Source organism: Engraulis encrasicolus, chromosome 12 (assembly GCF_034702125.1).
Source record: "Engraulis encrasicolus isolate BLACKSEA-1 chromosome 12, IST_EnEncr_1.0, whole genome shotgun sequence".
NCBI classification, from domain to species: domain Eukaryota; kingdom Metazoa; phylum Chordata; class Actinopteri; order Clupeiformes; family Engraulidae; genus Engraulis; species Engraulis encrasicolus.
Window position 1 is genome coordinate 55,767,928 of NC_085868.1, and position 20,000 is coordinate 55,787,927.

General features: G+C 45.7%; 2 protein-coding genes across 2 annotated transcripts in view; both read right to left on the minus strand.

Annotated features, from left to right (window-relative positions):
* Positions 1-17,869, minus strand: part of nufip1 (nuclear FMR1 interacting protein 1) — a 29,352-nt gene extending 11,483 nt beyond the window's left edge. Inside the window, exons 1-8 of the mRNA XM_063211976.1 lie at positions 17,503-17,869; positions 17,291-17,340; positions 15,580-15,681; positions 12,172-12,234; positions 11,820-11,896; positions 7,720-7,812; positions 6,882-7,096; positions 5,679-5,801 (exon numbers count right to left, since the gene is read on the minus strand). Of these exons, the coding sequence (XP_063068046.1) occupies positions 5,679-5,801; positions 6,882-7,096; positions 7,720-7,812; positions 11,820-11,896; positions 12,172-12,234; positions 15,580-15,681; positions 17,291-17,340; positions 17,503-17,770 (991 nt within the window). The 5' untranslated portion in view covers positions 17,771-17,869. The remainder of the gene's footprint in view (positions 1-5,678; positions 5,802-6,881; positions 7,097-7,719; positions 7,813-11,819; positions 11,897-12,171; positions 12,235-15,579; positions 15,682-17,290; positions 17,341-17,502) is intronic.
* Positions 17,870-19,505: 1,636 nt separating this feature from the next.
* LOC134459632 (transmembrane protein 272-like) overlaps positions 19,506-20,000 on the minus strand; it is a 4,774-nt gene continuing 4,279 nt past the window's right edge. The window contains exon 6 of the mRNA XM_063211977.1: positions 19,506-19,743. Coding sequence (XP_063068047.1) covers positions 19,506-19,743 — 238 coding nt within the window. The remainder of the gene's footprint in view (positions 19,744-20,000) is intronic.

Consider the following 20,000-nt stretch of genomic DNA (forward strand, 5'->3'; position numbering starts at 1 on the left):
ACACCCATTAGACCTGCAGACTACATGCACCTCCATTCATACCCATTAGACCTGCAGACTACATGCATCTCCATTCATACCCATTAGACCTGCAGGCTACATGCACCTCCATTCATACCCATTAGACCTGCAGACTACATGCACCTCCATTCACACCCATTAGACCTGCAGGCTACATGCATTCATACATACATTCATACCCATCAGACCTGTAGACTACATGCACGTCCATTCATACCCATTAGACCTGCAGACTACATGCACCTCCATTCATACCCATTAGACCTGCAGGCTACATACATTCATACCCATCAGACCTGTAGACTACATGCACGTCCATTCATACCCATTAGACTTATACGCTACATGCATTCATACATACATTCATATCCATATCCATTTAGGTCTACGACACACAGCACATTTAGGTCTAATGTTATTAAAATATCAATATTTGGCGCCAGAGTATTGGTTACACTCCCGTAAGACAGCAGCGATAAAACACATTATAGAATCAAGACCAGCTGGGCTACTTCACAGTGACTAGACAATAGACCCAGGGATGACTGGAGCACTCAGCAATGGTTTTACAGCTTGTTCTCTAGAACAGTGATTTTCAACCTATGGGCCGGGGCCCACTGGTGGGCCCTGAAGGTATTCCAAGTGGGCCTTGAAATAATTTTCTACAAATTATAATCATATTTTGGTGTGTGTTGCTATTGATTTATTTGAGTTTTATTCTTTATTGGGTCAGAAGTGGGCCCTGAACATTTGTGACAATTTCGAGTGGGCCCCAAGTTGTAAAAATGTTTGAGAAACACTGCTCCAGAAGTTGCTGAGTGCTCCAGTCATCCCTGGGTCTAGTCGCTGTGAAGCAGCCCAGCTTGTCTTGATTCTGCTGTCCTCAACTGTGAGCACCACCAAGGCTGAAGCGCAGACATCCCCTCTTTGACATTATAGAATCAATACACATTATGTAATACACACATAACCTCTTGTGCATGATGACAGGTATGTAGTCAAGCGTCTCACATGCCGTTGGTTGTACTGTGTGCATTTTGTTCTGAACCTGAGAGATCATCTGACATGTCTGTAGTTGGCATTGATCCAAATTAACAAGGAAAAGCCCTCAGGATTTAACTATACTGAATACACCTACTGTGTGTTGCTACACATACACACATAACCTCTACTTCACCCTATTTGAAAGCGGACTTCGTATGGCAATAGCAGTTGGCGTTTTCAGATTCAATAGTTACATGCGTGCTCTTCAGAATGACTCCGACACAAGGCGCTTTGCACTGGGCTCCGTTCTCATGCAGCACAACAGTTGCTCTGGTTCAAGTGACTGACACAACACTGTGTGTTTGTGTGTGTGTGTGTGTGTGTGTGTGTGTGTGTGTGTGTGTGTGTGTGTGTGTGTGTGTGTGTGTGTGTGTGTGTGTTTATCTGATTTGCTACCAGACAGGAATCTCCCCTTTACTTCTCTCTGTAATAGATCTGATTAGGGCCAACATCCACGCACACAGACAGACAGACAGACAGACAGACAGACAGACAGACAGACAGACAGACAGACAGACAGATCCATGTGAACCAGAACAGACAGACAGGTCCATGCGAGTCAGCTGGCTGTCTAGTGTTAATGTGATTCTCCAGCGTTATCACAGAGCTCATCACGATGTGCTCCTCTATTCAGACACTTCCTCTTGACATGGGACATGGACAGTGAAGACATTTATTTATTTATTTTGATCTTTTTAGACTTTATTATGGACAGGACCGTATGAGAGGTGGACAGGAAGGGAATTGGGAGAGAGATGGGGGAGGGGTCGGCAAAGGACCTAGGCTGGGAATCGAACCCTGGTCAGCTGCATGGCAGACGAGTGCCCTACCCGATGGCCAATCAAGATACCAGACAATGAAGATACTGAACCCCAATTTTAGTGTGTCCCATATACCACATGCTTTTCTTGCTTTCGCTGTTATTGTCTTGTTAACAGCCCTCATGTCCGATGTCCCTTGCTCCGTCCATACCTTAAATCGTGGCATGCAAACCAACACACCCATGCTCCACATGCATGGCACCAACAGACCCCACGATGCTCCACATATTTGGCACCGACAGACCCATGCTGCATATGTTTCATCTGTAAACCGGGAGGCTCCACACAGTCATGTGTTTTTCCCAAGAGGAAAGATTCCATTGAGCACGGCTCGCACTGTAGGCTCTCTTGCTGTCAGCCTGTGTGTGTGTGTGTGTGTGTGTGTGTGTGTGTGTGTGCGCGTGTGTGTGTGATGGCCTGCATGGTTATTATGGTATGTCCCATCAGCTGTTATGACGCGCCTCTCCACGTCACCCCCTGCAGGGGAAACAGCAACAAGCACCCTGTTGCCAACACACACACATGACGCCAGTTTCACAGTGTGTGTGTGTGTGTGTGTGTGTGTGTGTGTGTGTGTGTGTGTGTGTGTGTGTGTCTTGCATATCTCAGTGGGGAAAACACACACACACACAAACACACACACGCACACACACGTCATTAGTACAAGGTGAGGGGCCTCGTTCAGGTTCACTGGTTGGTGTGTGTGTGTGTGTGTGTGTGTGTGTGTGTGTGTGTGTGTGTGTGTGTGTGTGTGTGTGTGTGTGTGTGTGTGTGTGTGTGTGTGTGTGTGTGTGTGTGTGTGTGTGTGTGTGTCTTCGCCTTGGACAGGAGTGGAGTGGAGTGGAGTGGTGTGGAGTGGAGTGGAGAGGAGTGGAGTGGAGTGGAGTGGAGTAGAGAGGAGAGGAGAGGAGAGGAGAGGAGAGGGATGAGGAGAGGAGAGGAGAAGAGAGGAGAGGAGAGGAGAGAAGAGGAGAGGGGAGAGGAGAGGAGAGGAGAAGAGAGGAGAGGAGAGGAGAGGGGAGAAGAAGAGCAGGAGGAGAGGAGAGGAGAGGAGGAGAAGAGGAGAGGAGTGGAGTGGAGTGGAGTGGAGTGGAGAGGAGAGAGGAGATGAGAGGAGAGGAGAGGAGAGGAGAGGAGAGGAGAGAGGAGAAGAGGAGAGGAGAGGAGTGGAGTGGAGTGGAGAGGAGAGGAGAGGAGAGCAGGAGGAGAGGAGAGGAGAGGAGAGATGGGAGGAGAGGAGAGGAGATGAGGAGAGGAGAGGAGAGATGAGGAGAGATGAGGAGAGGAGAGATGAGGAGAGGAGAGGAGAGGAGTGGAGTGGAGAGCAGAGAGTAGAGGAGAGGAGATGAGAGGAGAGGGGAGATGAGGAGAGGAGAGGAGAGAAGAGAGTAGAGGAGAGATGAGTGGAGGAGGAGAGGAGAGAGAAGAGACAGCAGAGGAGAGGAGAGGAGAGGAGGAGAGGGGAGGAGAGTAGGAGAGAGGAGAGAAGAGGAGGAGAGGGGAGGAGTTGCTGAATCATCTGTGCCAAGCACTGAGCCATACACTACTGCACAATACACTAACGGCCAAGCACAGGAGCATAGAGGCCACAACTTAAAGCCACATTAGACAGCTCTCCAGATGCCACCAAGATGCCTTCTTGAAACTATATTACCACCTCAGCCATGGGGTGGCACACTACGGTTCAGACTAGTAACTCCCGTCCTCTCCTTTTGATTGTGGCTTCCTGCTTTGCTGACCCACCGACGATGTGAGCGGAGAAAACAATAAAGTAACCCTGCTGCCAACTTCTTGGGGGCTATTTCTTAATTGACATGCCTATTGAATGGCCTTTGAATTGTGTTTGTGAGATATTGAATAAAACAAAAGTTGAAATTTTCCATTGACACTACGCACTACAGTAAAGACCCCAGTGCACTGTGTGCACTATCTATGCACTAAACGCCAGTGTGCTGCGCCACAAGCAGAGCCGGCGGGCCCATAACGCTCACTACGCTCACAGCGTAGGGCCTCGCGTTGCCCATGACGTCACTTACGTTGAGGTAAAAAAATATATAGGCTAATTTTAAAAAAACGACGAACTTCTTATTGATTCTGTCACATAACTAGGCCTACGTGATTCGCCCCTTCTTCTGTGGTTAATTTCGGATGGAACACGAGTGAGAATCTTGAGTGAGAATCTCACAACAATGCCGAGTTCCTGCCCATGTCTTTGATAGTGCGCATTACAAAAGCGTTCCTGTTTGCGTTACCGCGGGAATTTAAGTCCGCCTGTGTAATCGAATCAACAGGGAAGAGTGAAGGAAATTATGTCTTGCTGTCAATGCCTTACTGCTGTTTCGAAAGTTGTAGGCCTAGTAGCTGCCTAGTTGAGAAACATCAGCTGACTTCTAGCCGACGAAACGTGAGTGCAATCGAATCAACGGAGGAGAGTATGAGATAGGAAGGGGTGCCGTGTGTGTGTGTGTGTGTGTGCGTGTGCTTGCGCCCGCCAGGAGAGGAGAGGAAAGGGACGGGTCGCGCGTCTGTATGTTTGGATGTGTGCGCGACTGACGCTGCGATTATGATCTGTCTATCTCCCGAATATTTTATTGAATAATTTTCTCAGTAGCCTAGTCCATCATCAAGTCGGCTTTTCTAATGAGCTCGCCAAAACAATGAAAGTCGTGTGTGGGTATCGTGCACCAGCCCTGCTTGCAGAGGGAGATGGAGAGTGATCAACAAACTCTTAACAGCGAAATACGACGCACTAAATGCTAAACTCCGCTTGGAGCGTTAACTTTGTGAGGGGAAATGCAACCTGTTAATTTTACTCCTTCTGGCGAGAGAAGACTTTGTCGAGGGCGCGCAGTGTAGGCTATTCACTTGCTCACCTACTTTCACATTACCACCACGTCTTGCATGTGCAAGCCTTATGTCTTAAGATGTGCAAGCCTAGCCTCCAATATCTAATTTAGATGAAATGTATTTTGTTGGCATCCAGTCTAGTTTGTGTCATTTCTAAATGAATGGGAACTTTTATGGATAGACCATGTTTTATTTTACTAATAAGGACTTGTATGCCACATTGTGAGACTCCCATAGTACCAATGCATTTTTTATGTTTAACCTTTGTGGGTAATAATTTCAAATAATATTCAGTTATGATTTATTTTGAGTAGGGACAAATACACATCATGTAGGCTGTACAACAACCTAACAGATAAGTATCATAGCATTTGTAGCCATAGGCTAATTTCCAATGCCCGTCCCTAGAAGGGCTTTTAAAGTAAAATATAAAAAACTGTTTTAATGTAGTTTTAAAATACAACCTATCCATTCATCCAAGCATTCATTCAATCTAAGAAGACAGGCAATATACATACACATACCTAATCCTATATTAATGTACAGTCACTCGTTCATTCATCCACTAATTAATCAATTTGATAAAACATGTACATTATATATTATACACATATATTAATAATGTCATTCATGTATATCCACGTGTGAGTCAGTTTATCAGGCCGGAAGTGTAATCTGACCCTAGGGTCTGAAAAACTCTAGTTAGTGTGGGAGTATGTAGTGCCTATGGCTGCCCAAATACCGGTATATACTCACTGGAAAAAATGAGGGATTGTTTTTTTATATATAGTTAGGGGGGGCCCTTGGCATATTTTTGCTTAGGGCCCCACAGAGGTCAGAACCGGCTCTGGGCACAGGTGCGCCATTTGAGACACACAGAAAATGTCTGTTGTTGCATCAGCGAAGCGTGAGGCTTCGCGCCTTTATGTCTGTTGTTGTCCTCACCTGCGGCTTCCTGTTCGCTCTCGCTGTCGGTCATGTCTCCATAGCTGGCCACCAGGGAAGCCAGGCCTGAGGACACAGCCTTGGGGGCCACCGACACCTGAACTGGCCCCTCTACATCAGAGTCTAGACAGAGAAATAATAACATTATAACTATTAATATGATTAAAAAGGAGGCCAGGCCTTGGGGGCCACCGACACCTGAACTGGCCCCTCCACATCAGAGTCTAGACAGAGAAATAATAACAAATAAATAACATTATAACTATTAATATGATTAAAAAGGAGACCAGGCCTTGGGGGCCACCGACACCTGCACTGGGCCCTCCACATCAGAGTCTAGACGGAGCAAAAAGACAAAACAACTTTATTATTATTATCATTATTATCACTATTATTAACATGGAGGCCAGACCTGAGGACATGAAAAGATCAGGTTTGGCCATTGGCAGCACATTTTCAATGAGCAGCATAGTTACAATACCAACTCTGGCCTCAATCCTACATAGTGCACCTTTAAGTTCTGCTCCTGAAATGAGTGCATGACCAGAGAGTGTTTATGGGTAGTACGAGAGAGGAATCTCGCGACTTTTTCCGGGTGGTACTGTCCACTAAGTGGTGCCATCCAGACAGCGCAGAGGAGCGCCAAGGAGCGCAGAGGCTGTTGAAATGAATGGGGTCCCATGGAGCTCAACCACAATGCTGCCATTACTTTGGGAGAGAATTGGTATCATCGTTTAAATTTATTTTTCCAAAAGGCAGGATAGATTATCCTTTCAAACAGCACTTAGTTTGAATGTTTAAACTCGCTGGATCTTTGTAAAATACGACTTTATTGTCAATATGATGTCACGAGTGGCTTCACACACTGCGTTTGGATTGGTCGGCCGGCTGCATTGCTGTGATCACGACGGCCGTAAAGCAATTTTGTTAGCAAGATGCTAGCGGAGCCTGACTCATAAATGCCAAAGCTGTAGGAAATAAGAAGGACATAACTCCCAGGTTATTGTACATTTCATTGAAATCCACATTGGTTTCTCAGAACTTACAGTAATATTGTCAAGTTTCAGCCGACAGCGAGCACAATGTCAAGTTATTAGCGCCAGCCTTATGCGCTCTGCTGTCTCGACAGCGCTCCCTAGGTGAACTGCAGGCACGGGTTGAAGGGCGAGATTCAACACTGTATGTAAACCCACTGTGACTGACCTGGATCGCTGTTAGCCAACGCCCCCAGAGGGTCCTCTTCTTTGGGGCGCTGAGATGCTGCCTGCTGCTGCTGCTGTTGAGGCTCGTCAGCGCCGCCTGTGTGGTTGGAGTTGGAACTGCAGTCTCTTCCCCAACCGCCACGGCCTCTGAAACCCCCTCCCCTCCCGCGCCCCCCTCTCCCTCTTCCTCGTCCTCTTCCTCTGCCCTTCATCCGCCTGTGTGGAGGAGGGAACACGTGCACACACACACACACACACACACACAGGCACACACACACACGCACGCACGCACAATGACCCATGAGGTAGAACCAGAATCAAGTCAGTACTTGTGGCACTGAACTGTGGAATATGTGACACTGGATTGTAGCTTTTGAATCCATGTTGCCCATCAATGATCTAACTGAGGAGGTTGCAAAAGGTGGCACGTCTCCGATTACGAAGGGGGTAATTCACACACTTGAACCACCTCCCCAAAAGAAAACACATAACAGTTGGATGCACACTGATACACCCAAACTGGGCGGTCTCCAGACCTTCTCCTTCTCCTCTCTCTCCTCCTCCTCCTCCTCTCTCCTCCTCCTCCTCCCCCTTCCTCTCCTCCTCCTCCTCCTTCTCTCTCCTTCTCCTCCTCCTCTCTCTCCTTCTCCCCTCTCTCTCTCCTCCTCCGCCCCCTTCCCTTCCCTCCTCCGCCTCCTCTTCTCCTCCTCCTGTCTCTCTCCCTCTTCTCCTCCTTCTCCTATCTCTCTCCTTCTCCTCCTCCTGTCTCTCTCCTTCTCCTCCTCCTGTCTCTCTCCTTCTCCTCCTCCTCCTCCTCTCTCTCCCCCTTCTTTACTCACCCGAACTGGGCGGTCTCCAGGACTTCTCCTCTCTCCTCCTTCGCCTCCATCACTTTCATCTTCTTCTCCACGTTAGCCAGAGTTGGGTAGTTCCTACACACACACAAGTTGCAATACATGTTATTCATTACTTTTTAATTACTTATTACACTCTGTAATTGGTCCCGTCTTGCATGTTAATGTCAGTCCTTTGCATGCTATAGAGAGAAACACAACTTCCAACAATTTCCCTGAATGACCTGTGCACGTGAAGACACTGATTACAAAAGTGACTTGACTTGTAGGCAGCGATGTCACAGAGCAGACGTACAGATGGCAAACAGCACCCCCTTGTGGCTCCTTAATGCCATGACAATGTGATGGAGTGAGGTGAGGTTCAAGCCAAATGTAATGAATCATCGCTGCTGATTAGAAGCCTTTTGGAGACCTGCAGCATATTCATTAACACTCAGCTGGTATCTTCCCACCATCTGCAAGTTCTATTCAGACTGTTCCACGCGTCTCTGCTTTACCTTAGATCACTGGCTCCCAACCTATGGGTCGGGACCCAACTTATGGGTCGCCAAAGATCCACAGAGGGTCGTGGAGCCCTCTTGATTTTAAGGGGTTTAATTTTAAATATACATAGCCCAAGTTGATTAAATGACAAATCATTTACTAAACTAACTAATGTGTTAACTAATGTGCTTTGTTTATTTATCTATTTGATTTCTCTCTAGCCTACACTGAACAGCACTTTGGTCAGTTTTGCACTGTTTTAAATGTGCTTTATGTATAAAATGTACTTACTTACTAAAATTTACTAATATATGCATAGGCCTGTCACGATAACAATTTTTGGCAGACGATAACGATAACAAGAAATTATTGCGATAATCGATAATATTGTCTCTCTCGCCATTTTCAGACAATATAATGTGCAATAAAAAACATTGCTATGCAAGGTGCGGCCTCCTTCTTGAAACATTGAATTTAACATTTGGGCCAGCACCCTCAGAGGTTTCAATAGGCCTAATTAAGATTGACGCCTGCTCCAAGAAGAAATGTGTCAAACAATATAAGGACGTAAAAATGCAATAAAAATGTGACTACACCCCTTCACATTTTTAAAGCATCACGGCGGGGGATATATATATGTTTTTTATTACATCCTCATGGAGCACAATAGGCTCTAAATAGGCTTTTTTTGTATTTATTATTAGGGTAAGTTATATAGTCTTTCTTTAATATTTTCTGTTATTTATCTTTCTCAAGCACACTGAATGGCTTATAGGCATATCCATGGTGTGATGCAAAATAACCTACTGGTGGGGTATTGTTATTTCACAAATTATTACTTAGACAGCTTATTTCAACAAAATGCACGTTGTTACTAGCTAATTTTCAGTCAAAACCCAAATCAGTCCTGTTAAAGGCATTTCCAAGTGCAGGCAGCTCTCTCTCTCTCTCTCTCTCTCTCTCTCTCCCTCTCTCCCTCCCTCCCCGATACCCTCAACTGGAACAAGTTGCAATTCTGCACACTTTAAACTCCTTTATGAACGCCCATACATTGATTCTTATGAGTTATGAGTCGCCATGCTTCTGTTTTCCCCTGTAACGGTCTCAACCGTTCACATTCTCCTCGTGTGACTGATTTAAATCCACAAATCTTATCTTCATGATTTGCTTGCAGACTGCCAACTCATATTGTTAGGTCTAAATAAACAAGAAATATAGCGAAAATCACAAAAAGAACAGACAACGAACGTCGGGGTAGGAGGCGCATTGAAATAATAGTGGAAACTGGGCGAGGTTTAAAATAACAGCCTCGGCGACGGTACCACTATTTCATGTTTGCACAAACACGTCTTCGTCGTGGATATTGGGTTGCTGCGCATGTTTCAAAATGAACATTTGCCTCCGTGTTGGAGCTGTTCATTCCCCTCTCTGAGGAACGTTGCAGATGCAGACTGGAAGAATATTGCGCTCCTAGTCTCTAGCGCTGATTCTTTGTCGAGGTGCGGGAACACCAGCGTTCTTTTTCAAAGACGCAAGTAGCCAGATCAATGCACCTTTTTCAACCAGAACTGCACTGAAACTTAAAATTACACCAACATTTAAGCGTCATTGCGCTGCGTTGGCCTATAACGCGCCATCAGTAGTCTTACGGCTAGAGAAAGGGAGAGAGGGAAAACAAAACATCACGCAAATAACTTATCGTTACTTATCGGGGCCAGAAAAGTGATCGTTCTTGTAAAAAGTTATCGTCCGATTTATTGACTTATTGAATATTGTGACAAGCTTATATATGCATAGAAGCAAGTAAGTGCTACATTTAGCATTTACCGGTATTCTGTATTCGACCAAGGACGACTTGAGGAATAAAATAGGCCTAGTGGTTGTATGAAATAGAGGCCATCTTGTGACGGGCGCTCGCGCGGTTGGGTCACCAAAGCTTAAGTTACAATAGTAGAACATGGGTCCCTGAAGAAAAAGGTTGGGAACCACTGCCTCAGATATTACACTATGGAGTGGGTCTCTTCACAAGTAAAATCTGTTCCTTACGTTACCACTCGATTCAAAATGGCTGCTATACAGTATATTGCAATCTACTGCACTGTAGTTATTATTCTACTGCAATCTACAACAATAGATGTGTTTACGGCACAAGACTAAAATATTATAGAACTTGCCAGGCTGCTGGCTAGATTGCCAGGCGCCATATCGCCGCAAAATAAACTGGCAGGAAAGACTCAAAGTAAAATGTCCTGGGTGCAGTGCAGTGTTTACCGAAGAGCATTTTAGCTAACGCCAGGGACACATGGAGGCCAAACCAGCGAAGGGAAATTCAGTGTTCCATTCTGACAGCTTAACGGTCATCCCAGCGAATCAAGTGCAATGAAACTTGTGAATGAAATTTGTGTTTTTTTATTTGATTGGCCGCCACAGATGAAATTCGCTCCTCATTTGCATAATATTAAACTTCGTTGAATAATTTCACTTCGCTTCGCTCCTGTTCGCTTCGCCGTTCGCCTCCCTCATAGGAATGAATGGTGAAGTTGGCTTTGCTGGGCCAGACGTGTCTATGTGCCCCCGGCATAATGTAAGGTGCATATGTGCCCCCAGAGTAAGGTGCGTGGTTACACTACCACTGGGTGCATACTGTACATCACTGGCACAGAGGACTGAACACAGGGGTCCACTTCAGTCTAGCGCCTCCTGTGCGTTTCCTCTCCTCCCTCCCTCCCTCCCTGGATACCATCCTCCTCTCCTCTCCTCTCCTCTCCTCTTCTTCTCTCCTCTCCTCTTCTCCTCCCCTCCCCTCCCCTCCTCTCCTCTACCTCCACACCTACCTCCATGGATCCCTACCCCCTCTCCTCTTCTCCTCTCCTCTCCTCTCCTCTCCTCTTCTTCTCTCCTCTCCTCTCCTCTCCCTCCACACCTACCTCCATGGATCCCTACCCCCTCTCCTTTCCTCTCCTCTCTCCATTTCAGTGATCACCTCTCCACCCCGCTCTCTTCTCTTCTCTCCTCTCTCTCCTCTCCACAGATCCCTCCTCTCCTCTCCACCTCTTCTCCTCCCTCCTCTCCTCTGATCCCTACAGCCACCTCTCCTCTCTCCACCTCCTTCCCTCCTGCGTCTTTCTCTCCTCTCGTTTTTCCTCACATTTCCTCTCCTCCTTTACTTTTCCTCTCCTCGTCCTCCAGAGTTCCTTACCTCTTCCTCTCCTCTCCTCTATCCACTGATCCCTCCCTCTTCCTCTCCTCAGCTCTTACCTCTTCCTCTCCTCCCTCCCTCTTCCTCTCCTCCTTACCTCTTCCTCTCCTCTTCTCTCCTCTCTCCACTGATCCCTCACTCTTCCTCTCTCCACTGATCCCTCCCTCTTCCTCTCCTCCTCACCTCTTCCTCTCCTCCTTACCTCTTCCTCTCCTCTCCTCTCTCACTGATCCCTCCCTCTTCCTCTCCTCTCCTCCTTACCTCTTCCTCTCCTCCTCACCTCTTACCTCTTCCTCTCCTCTCCTCTCCTCCTTACCTCTTCCTTTCCACTCCTCTGCTCTCCTCTGCTCCTCTCCTCCTTACCTCTTCCTCTCCTCTCCTCTCCTCTTCCTCTCCTCCTTACCTCTTCCTCTCCTCTCTCCATTTTGCGATCTCCTCTGGAGTGTCCAGTTTGATCCTCTTGGTTCCTGGGGCATGATTCTGTTTACAACAAAAGACAAAACACCCTTTAAATCAAACACCCTTTAGCTTGACTCTATTCAGAACACAAAAACATTATTTAGCATGACTCTGCTCAACACACTAATTAATATTACACACATTAATATACTTTTTACAACCTACACTTTTCAGCATGGCTCTGTTCATAACAAAAACACCATACACGGCACACTTTGGCATCACCCTTCTCAAAACATACATTCTTCAGCATGACTGTTTAAAACAAACACACACACACACACACACACACTTACATTGTTCCAGTGGATCCTCACCACCTTCTCATGGGCAGTGAAAGTGCAGTCAGCCACAGAGCACTGCAGAGGAGCAAAACAAACATGCGTATGAAGTGCTTCATTGCAAAACGGTGGAAAGCCATTTTCTGACATCCTTTTATCTACGTGCAAATTCATACTTTTTAAACCATACGACAGACCAAGTCTAACCGCAGAAATACACCAGCGGCGATCTGAGCGAGTCGAGCGACGGAAGTAATTGACTTTGTATTGAGTCGAGAGACAAAAGCGATTCTGGAGACTAGAGCGATTTGCACGATTTGCGCGACAATTTGAAGTTGAAATCTTTTCAACTTTCTATGACGCGGTTCGGCGACAAGCCGCGACAGCCAATGACTGTATAGAGGTCAGTGACCACAGCCAATGGGAATGCTTGAGTGCTTTGCCTTCTGCCTGTACGGACATACTCTAGTCTCCTCAATCTCTCGTATCGCTTGCTGCTACACTCTGTCACTTGAATCGCGTCGCCGCTGGTGTATCTCTGCGGTTACTCTAGCTCATCTATACTGTTGATGGCATTGCAGGAGATGATTCTGCCAAGGTGGTGGAGGGCCTTTGCAACTCCCCAGGGGTCCCCGGCCCCCATTTTGAAAACCACTGACCCAGAGCTGCACGATTATGGAAAAAATCATAATCACGATTATTTTGGTCAAAATCAGAATCACAATTATTAATCACGATTATAGCTTTTTGCAGATTTTTTTGAAAAATATAACAAGATGAAATATAACCAAGAATGAATTACATTCGGGATGAGCAAAATAAAATGAATTGTAATAATTATGTAAAGGCAATAGCATGAAACTTAAGTGGACAGATTTCTGGCCAGAAACACCAGCCTGTCAGTATGTTGTGGCTTCAAGGACGCTCTAAAAAGTAGTCACTATTGCCACGATTAAAATCATAAATTCGATTTCACTATTTTATCACGATTTTGATTATTTTTCGATTAATTGTGCAGCCCTACACTGACCTCGATGACTGAAAACCTGCACAGACACTCAGCTGAGTCTGTCAGGCTCTGTTGCCAAGGTGATGAGGGGGAGCAGAGCAGAGCAGAGCTGAGCTGAGCTCCACAGGGCCAGATAAAGTCTTGGGTTCAATGTTCCTATACTGTACCAAGTGTTACACTACATTACATTTGTCTTGGGTTCAATGTTCCCATACTGTACCAAGTGTTACATTACATTACATTTGTCTTGGGTTCAATGTTCCTATACTGTACCAAGTGTTACATTACATTACATTTGTCTTGGGTTCAATGTTCCCATACTGTACCAAGTGTTACATTACATTACATTTGTCTTGGGTTCTCAATGTTCCCATACTGTACCAAGTGTTACATTACATTACATTTGTCTTGGGTTCTCAATGTTCCCATACTGTACCAAGTGTTACATTACATTACATTTGTCTTGGGTTCAATGTTCCCATACTGTACCAAGTGTTACATTACATTACATTTGTCTTGGGTTCAATGTTCCTATACTGTACCAAGTGTTACACTACATTACATTTGTCTTGGGTTCAATGTTCCCATACTGTACCAAGTGTTACATTACATTACATTTGTCTTGGGTTCAATGTTCCTATACTGTACCAAGTGTTACACTACATTACATTTGTCTTGGGTTCAATGTTCCCATACTGTACCAAGTGTTACATTACATTTGTCAGAGGGCGCACTCAACTTCTGGGAAAATATGAAGGACTTAAGGTGCATGATAAAATGTAACCATGCACTGATGATGGCTTAAGAGCTGAAACGCGTCTGCTTGTGGATATGGTGGTAATCTAGAAATAAATAATGAGACACAGCTTGTGGGTGCGGATTTTTTTTTCTTTACATTACATTACACTAAACTGACGCTTTTATCCAAAGCGATTATAGTTATTTTAAGTGCAGGGTATTGAATACAGTCCCTACACCAGTGTGGGGTTTGGCGTCTTGCTCAGCCATGGAGCGAGATAGGGGGTGGGTGGGTAGGATTCGAACCTGCAACCCTCTGATCTAAACCCCATCTCCCTAATCTCTAGACTAGCCAAGGGCACGGCTGTGTTAAGGAGAGATTTGCCAATGCCTACCTTATACTAAGGGGTGTAACGCGCTCAACTCAACCAAAGTAAAAAACTGGGTGCTCATTCCTCAAGAATATATGAAATAAAGAGAACAGGACAGCACTCCAAGTCTTGTGTTTTATTGCCCGTCAGACGTTTCGGGGGTTAACCTTCTTCAGTGTCTGCCCAACGAGCCCAGTGAGTGTCTACCTTGACGGGATGTGAGATGTGCTTGTCATATTAAAGTGAGATTTATCGTCTACATTGACGTGATGTGAGATGTGCTCGTCATATTAAAGTTTATGCGTCTACCTTGACGTGATGTGAGATGTGCTTGTCATATTAAAGTGTATGTGTCTACCTTGACGTGATGTGAGATGTGCTCGTCATATTAAAGTGTGTGTGTCTACCTTGACGTGATGTGAGATGTGCTCGTCATATTAAAGTGTGAGCGTCTACCTTGACGTGATGTGAGATGTGCTCGTCATGTTAAAGTGTGTGTGTCTACCTTGACGTGATGTGAGATGTGCTCGTCATATTAAAGTGTATGTGTCTACCTTGACGTGATGTGACATGTGCTCGTCATATTAAAGTGTGTGTGTCTACCTTGACGTGTTGTGAGATGTGCTCGTCATATTAAAGTGAGATCGTCTACCTTGACGGGATGTGAGATGTGCTTGTCATATTAAAGTGAGATTGATCGTCTACATTGACGTGATGTGAGGTGTGCTCGTCATATTAAAGTGAGATTGATCGTCTACATTGACGGGATGTGAGGTGTGCTCGTCATATTAAAGTGAGATCGTCTACCTTGACGGGATGTGAGATGTGCTTGTCATATTAAAGTGAGATTGATCGCCTACCTTGACGGGATGTGAGGTGTGCTCGTCATATTAAAGGGAGATCGTCTACCTTGACGTGTTGTGACATGTGCTCGTCATATTAAAGTGTATGTGTCTACCTTGACGTGTTGTGAGGTGTGCTCGTCATATTAAAGTGAGATTGATCGTCTACATTGACGGGATGTGAGGTGTGCTCGTCATATTAAAGTGTATGTGTCTACCTTGACGTGATGTGAGATGTGCTCGTCATATTAAAGTGTGTGTGTCTACCTTGACGTGATGTGAGATGTGCTCGTCATATTAAAGTGAGATCGTCTACCTTGACGTGATGTGAGATGTGCTCGTCATATTAAAGTGTGTGTGTCTACCTTGACGTGATGTGAGATGTGCTCGTCATATTAAAGGGAGATCGTCTACCTTGACGTGTTGTGACATGTGCTCGTCATATTAAAGTGTGTGTGTCTACCTTGACGTGCTGTGACATGTGCTCGTCATATTTGTCCTGGGCCTTGAAGCCGCGGTCACACGTGTCACAGAAGAAGCTGAACTCCGGCTCGCGCTTGTTCTTCTGGAGATGGAGGGGGGGGGGGGCAGGGCAGGGAAGGGGGGGGGGGGGGGGGAGGGGGAGGGGGGGGGGGAGAAGGGAGGAGGGGAGGGAGAAGGGAGAATGGACATTAGTTGAAGGTAAAGATTGTGCACATCACAGGAGAAGGTGCAGGACAAAGGCTGACTGGAATTTGAGAGTCAGGAGTCTGCACACACTTAAAGCGATGGTTCGGAGTAGAATCACCCTAATGCCATTTGAACCGTGACACCCATCCACCTTTACACCCGAAGTGTTTTCTGCCGCAGGCTTACATCAACAGAGTTGCCGTGTTATTCGATGTTTATTCCGGTTAGCTTGACTCAAGCGCATATGGATACTGGGCACCGTCTCCAAACTTTCCCCACAAAAATAACATGTCATGACACCAAACTTCTGCAGTAGCACAAATATGGTCTGTACTCACGAAACGAAGCATTTGGAAGTTTGGAAATAGTCCAGGAGTTTATTATTATCAACACAAGCCGAATAGCTTCTCTGCTGCTAAAGCTGCGCCAACGTTACTTCCGTCATCTAAGACAAGCATGTAAGAGTCCTCAACGAAGCTCATAATATGCACAATGAAAAGTGAATTCAGCATCAGTATTGATAACGAAAATCCTTGTCTAATTGATAGTAGGTAAGATTTGAAATATCTTTTAAGTATTGCCTTGAAAATATAAGCCTTAATCACAATTCAGTGAAAACTTTTTTAACACTCTCGTCTGGAAGTTTGTTGAAGACTTTTACGGGCTTGTCTCATATGACGGAAGTAACGTTGGCACAGCTTTAGCAGCAGAGAAGCTATTCAGCTTGTGTTGATAATACTAAACTCCTGGACTATTTCCAAACTTCCAAATGCTTCGTTTCGTGAGTACAGACCATATTTGTGCTACTGCAGAAGTTTGGTGTAATGACATGTTATTTTTGTGGGGAAAGTTTGGAGACGGTGCCCAGTATCCATATGCGCTTGAGTCAAGCTAACCGGAATAAACATCGAATAACACGGCAACTCTGTTGATGTAAATCTGCGGCAGAAAACACTTCGGGTGTAAAGGTGGATGGGTGTCACGGTTCAAATGGCATTAGGGTGATTCTACTCCGAACCATCGCTTTAAAATCCTTTTTTCTTTATTCCATAGCAGGATAGGATGACATTTCTTTTTTTTTTAAGTCTGCAGACTCCTCACTCTCAAATTAACATGGCCACTGGTGGGGTTTTTCCATAGAGTAGAGTACTTTTATTAATCCTGAGGGAAATCACGGTGTCTGACAGCTTGCATAAATACACAAATACAAACCATAAGCAAACACCTAAAAACACAACATTGCACATTGCAGTAAACATATAGCACACACATACAGCAATTACCCTGGCACCAGCGCGCTCTCTATCTCTCTCTCACACACACACACATCATTTACTATACTTTAAGTGGTGGGGACGGGAGTCGGGACACTTTTAAGATCATCTCAGAGGAGATATGGGTGGACATGTCACTCACCACCATCCACCCCATAAACGACACTCATGGCAACAATGTATCACTAACAACGTGGATGTTCTGAGACATGACGAGACATCATGGCCTACCTTTTTCCCACCAAAGTCCTGTCTCCCATGATGGTGATGCTGCTGTCCTCCTGTGTTGTCACAAAATATGAAACCCATGAAATACAATAACAACATTTATCAGGAATCACACACACACACATGGTAGGCCAAGTCCACACACACACACACACACACACAAATGCTGCTACGTGTAATGTCAGAGGATAAGGTGTATCTGTCTCGTGTCTTACCTCGGTGTCGGTTCTGTCCGTAGTTCTGGTGGTGCCAGTTACCACCTTGCCAGTTTCCGTGAGGGTTCTGGTTCCAGGTCCAAGGTCCAGGTGGGTGCTGCGGCGGATTGGCATACGAGGGCTGCCGTTCGGACCAGCTCCAATCACGTGTTGCCTGAAATTTACTCGGTTCCGAAGACGAGTCAAACTGAAACGTGGAGGCTTTCAACACGGGAGCCTGCGGCGGACAGTCAAATACCGGAGAGGGATAGCTCCCCGGATTCGTCATAATGAACGTGTAATTGATATATACGTTGATAAAGTGTTAACTTCTGAACGACTGCAACAACGTGTCTACCTCCCGTGTGTTTGTATCCACTGCAGCACTTCCTGCTCGAACATGTGCGCAGAGGATGCAGACAACGTCACTTCCTGGAAGGTTGATGTCTGGACAGCTTTCTTCCACCAGGTGGCGACTTAGCTAAAACAGTATTCAGGTGAGTTCTGTTTGATAGGCCTAGGCCCTACTAACCTGGCTCTCATGATTAACGAAGATGCACGAAGCACGAAGGGTCTGTGTGAGAGCCAGGCCTAGGCCCTACTATCATAGACTGAAACTCGGTAAAATAATATATTACCGGTATTTGATTAATTTAAAAAAAAATGGTGAATTAAAACACTAATAATTTGTCATCACTCCATCATAGTTCCAACAGCAAAGTATTTATTGTATAAAAGTACAAGTATTTACAGAACATGTTTTAACAGTCATCACACCTGAGGTCAGACATTAATAAGCTATTTCGTAATAAATACAAACAAATAAACAAAACATTTCAAAGAAGCTCTTCACAAGTAGGCATTCTCGGGTCTCAAAACAAACATCTAATGCATTTTGGGTGGAAGACTGCTATACAAGTCGTTGTTCAAGCGTATCTACCAAACATCATGCATGAATCATTCTTAAATTAAATGAGGCTATGCAATATAAAATGCAATGAAAAGCACAAGGTTGGAAGGTGTGTTTGCAAATTATGTGGAAAAGATGACTTTATATTTGCGCTTATAGGACTTGGCTTTGAAGGCTACGTCACTAACAGGAGAAATACACTTTGCAGCAGGGCACAATCACAAGGCAACATCTTTTACAAGACTTCTCTTTTACAATCTCGGACTCTCTCTTTTTGGGCATTATTTCCATCCAACATCGCATGCACTTAAATACCAATAATCTGCAGACGACACACTACCTTCAACTGACCCACTCAGGACTAATTGTCAAGTGCACTCCACTGTACAATATTACTTGATAAACTGAGATTAGAAAACAACGGAAGTGTTGAATTAGCACCGCAACATTTCCTTTTGCACCTGTAAGAGCACTCTGTACAGGAACTGCCATCTTCATACTGATCTGCTCTATCATGTGGAAAAATCACAGGTAGCTAGTGAATTCATGAATGTTGTCACCCAGTAGTTGCAATGGCAATAATGATGTTGTCAGTCATCAGTCATTGCAATGGTCCCTAGCCCACTGATCCACGGTGCCCCCTGTGACTGCTTTTGGGTTCTGGGTTCTGGGTTCTGGGTTGCGACCATTAGGCATTAGGGGCGTCACTGGAAGGGTTGGGGGGCGGGGGGGCTGTCACTGGGGGAGTAGTAGTTGGGTGGTAGTCATCTTGTCGCGTAGTAGTCAGTTCCGTACGAGCAAGGCTCCAACAGGGGGGGGGGTGACTTATGGGCTGTCATCGTCGCCATGGTGATCATCTCGTCTCCTGGTGACAGTGAGTCGAGAGCAGATTCTCATCTAGACTCTGCCAGAGGGGGGGAACCTGGGACACTTAGGAAGGGTCGTCACTGGGGGGAGGCTGAGAGGTTTTGGGGGGGGGGTTTAGGACAATTCCCTTATGGGCTGTCATCGTCGCCATGGTGATCATCTCGTCTCGTGGTGACAGTGAGTCGAGAGCCGGGGAAAGTTGGGACAATCAGACAGGAGCGTCACTTTGGGGGAGGGAACAATTCCCTTATGGGCTGTCATCGTCCCCGTGGTAGTCGTCTCGTCGCGTGGTGACCGTGAGTCGAGAGCAGATCCTGATCCAGGCTCCGCAGCAGAGCAGCACCACCAGCACAGAGTGGCTGAGGACCAGTACGAACACGGCGAAGACGTACAGCGCCTGGCGACAGTAGAGGAGAGGCTGGTGGAACGGAGCGATGAACGGCGGAGTGTAGACCGAGAACACCCAGTAGTTGGCCAGCAGGAACCTGGAAACATCATTACAATTAGTTTAGTTTATGTAACGGAGGTTGACTAACAGAGTTGGCATGGAATTTTTGTAAACCTCCCTCCCAAAGCCTCATACAGGGACTGGTCCTTTAGTCCGGCGGTATCGTACTGTGTATGTAGTTGACGTGGTCGCACATTTGCGCCACGAGGGTGCAGGAAGACTTCCGTCACATTTAGTTATGGATTGTTTGATAGGGACAGATACACATCATGTGTAGGCTAGTTTATTTTATTT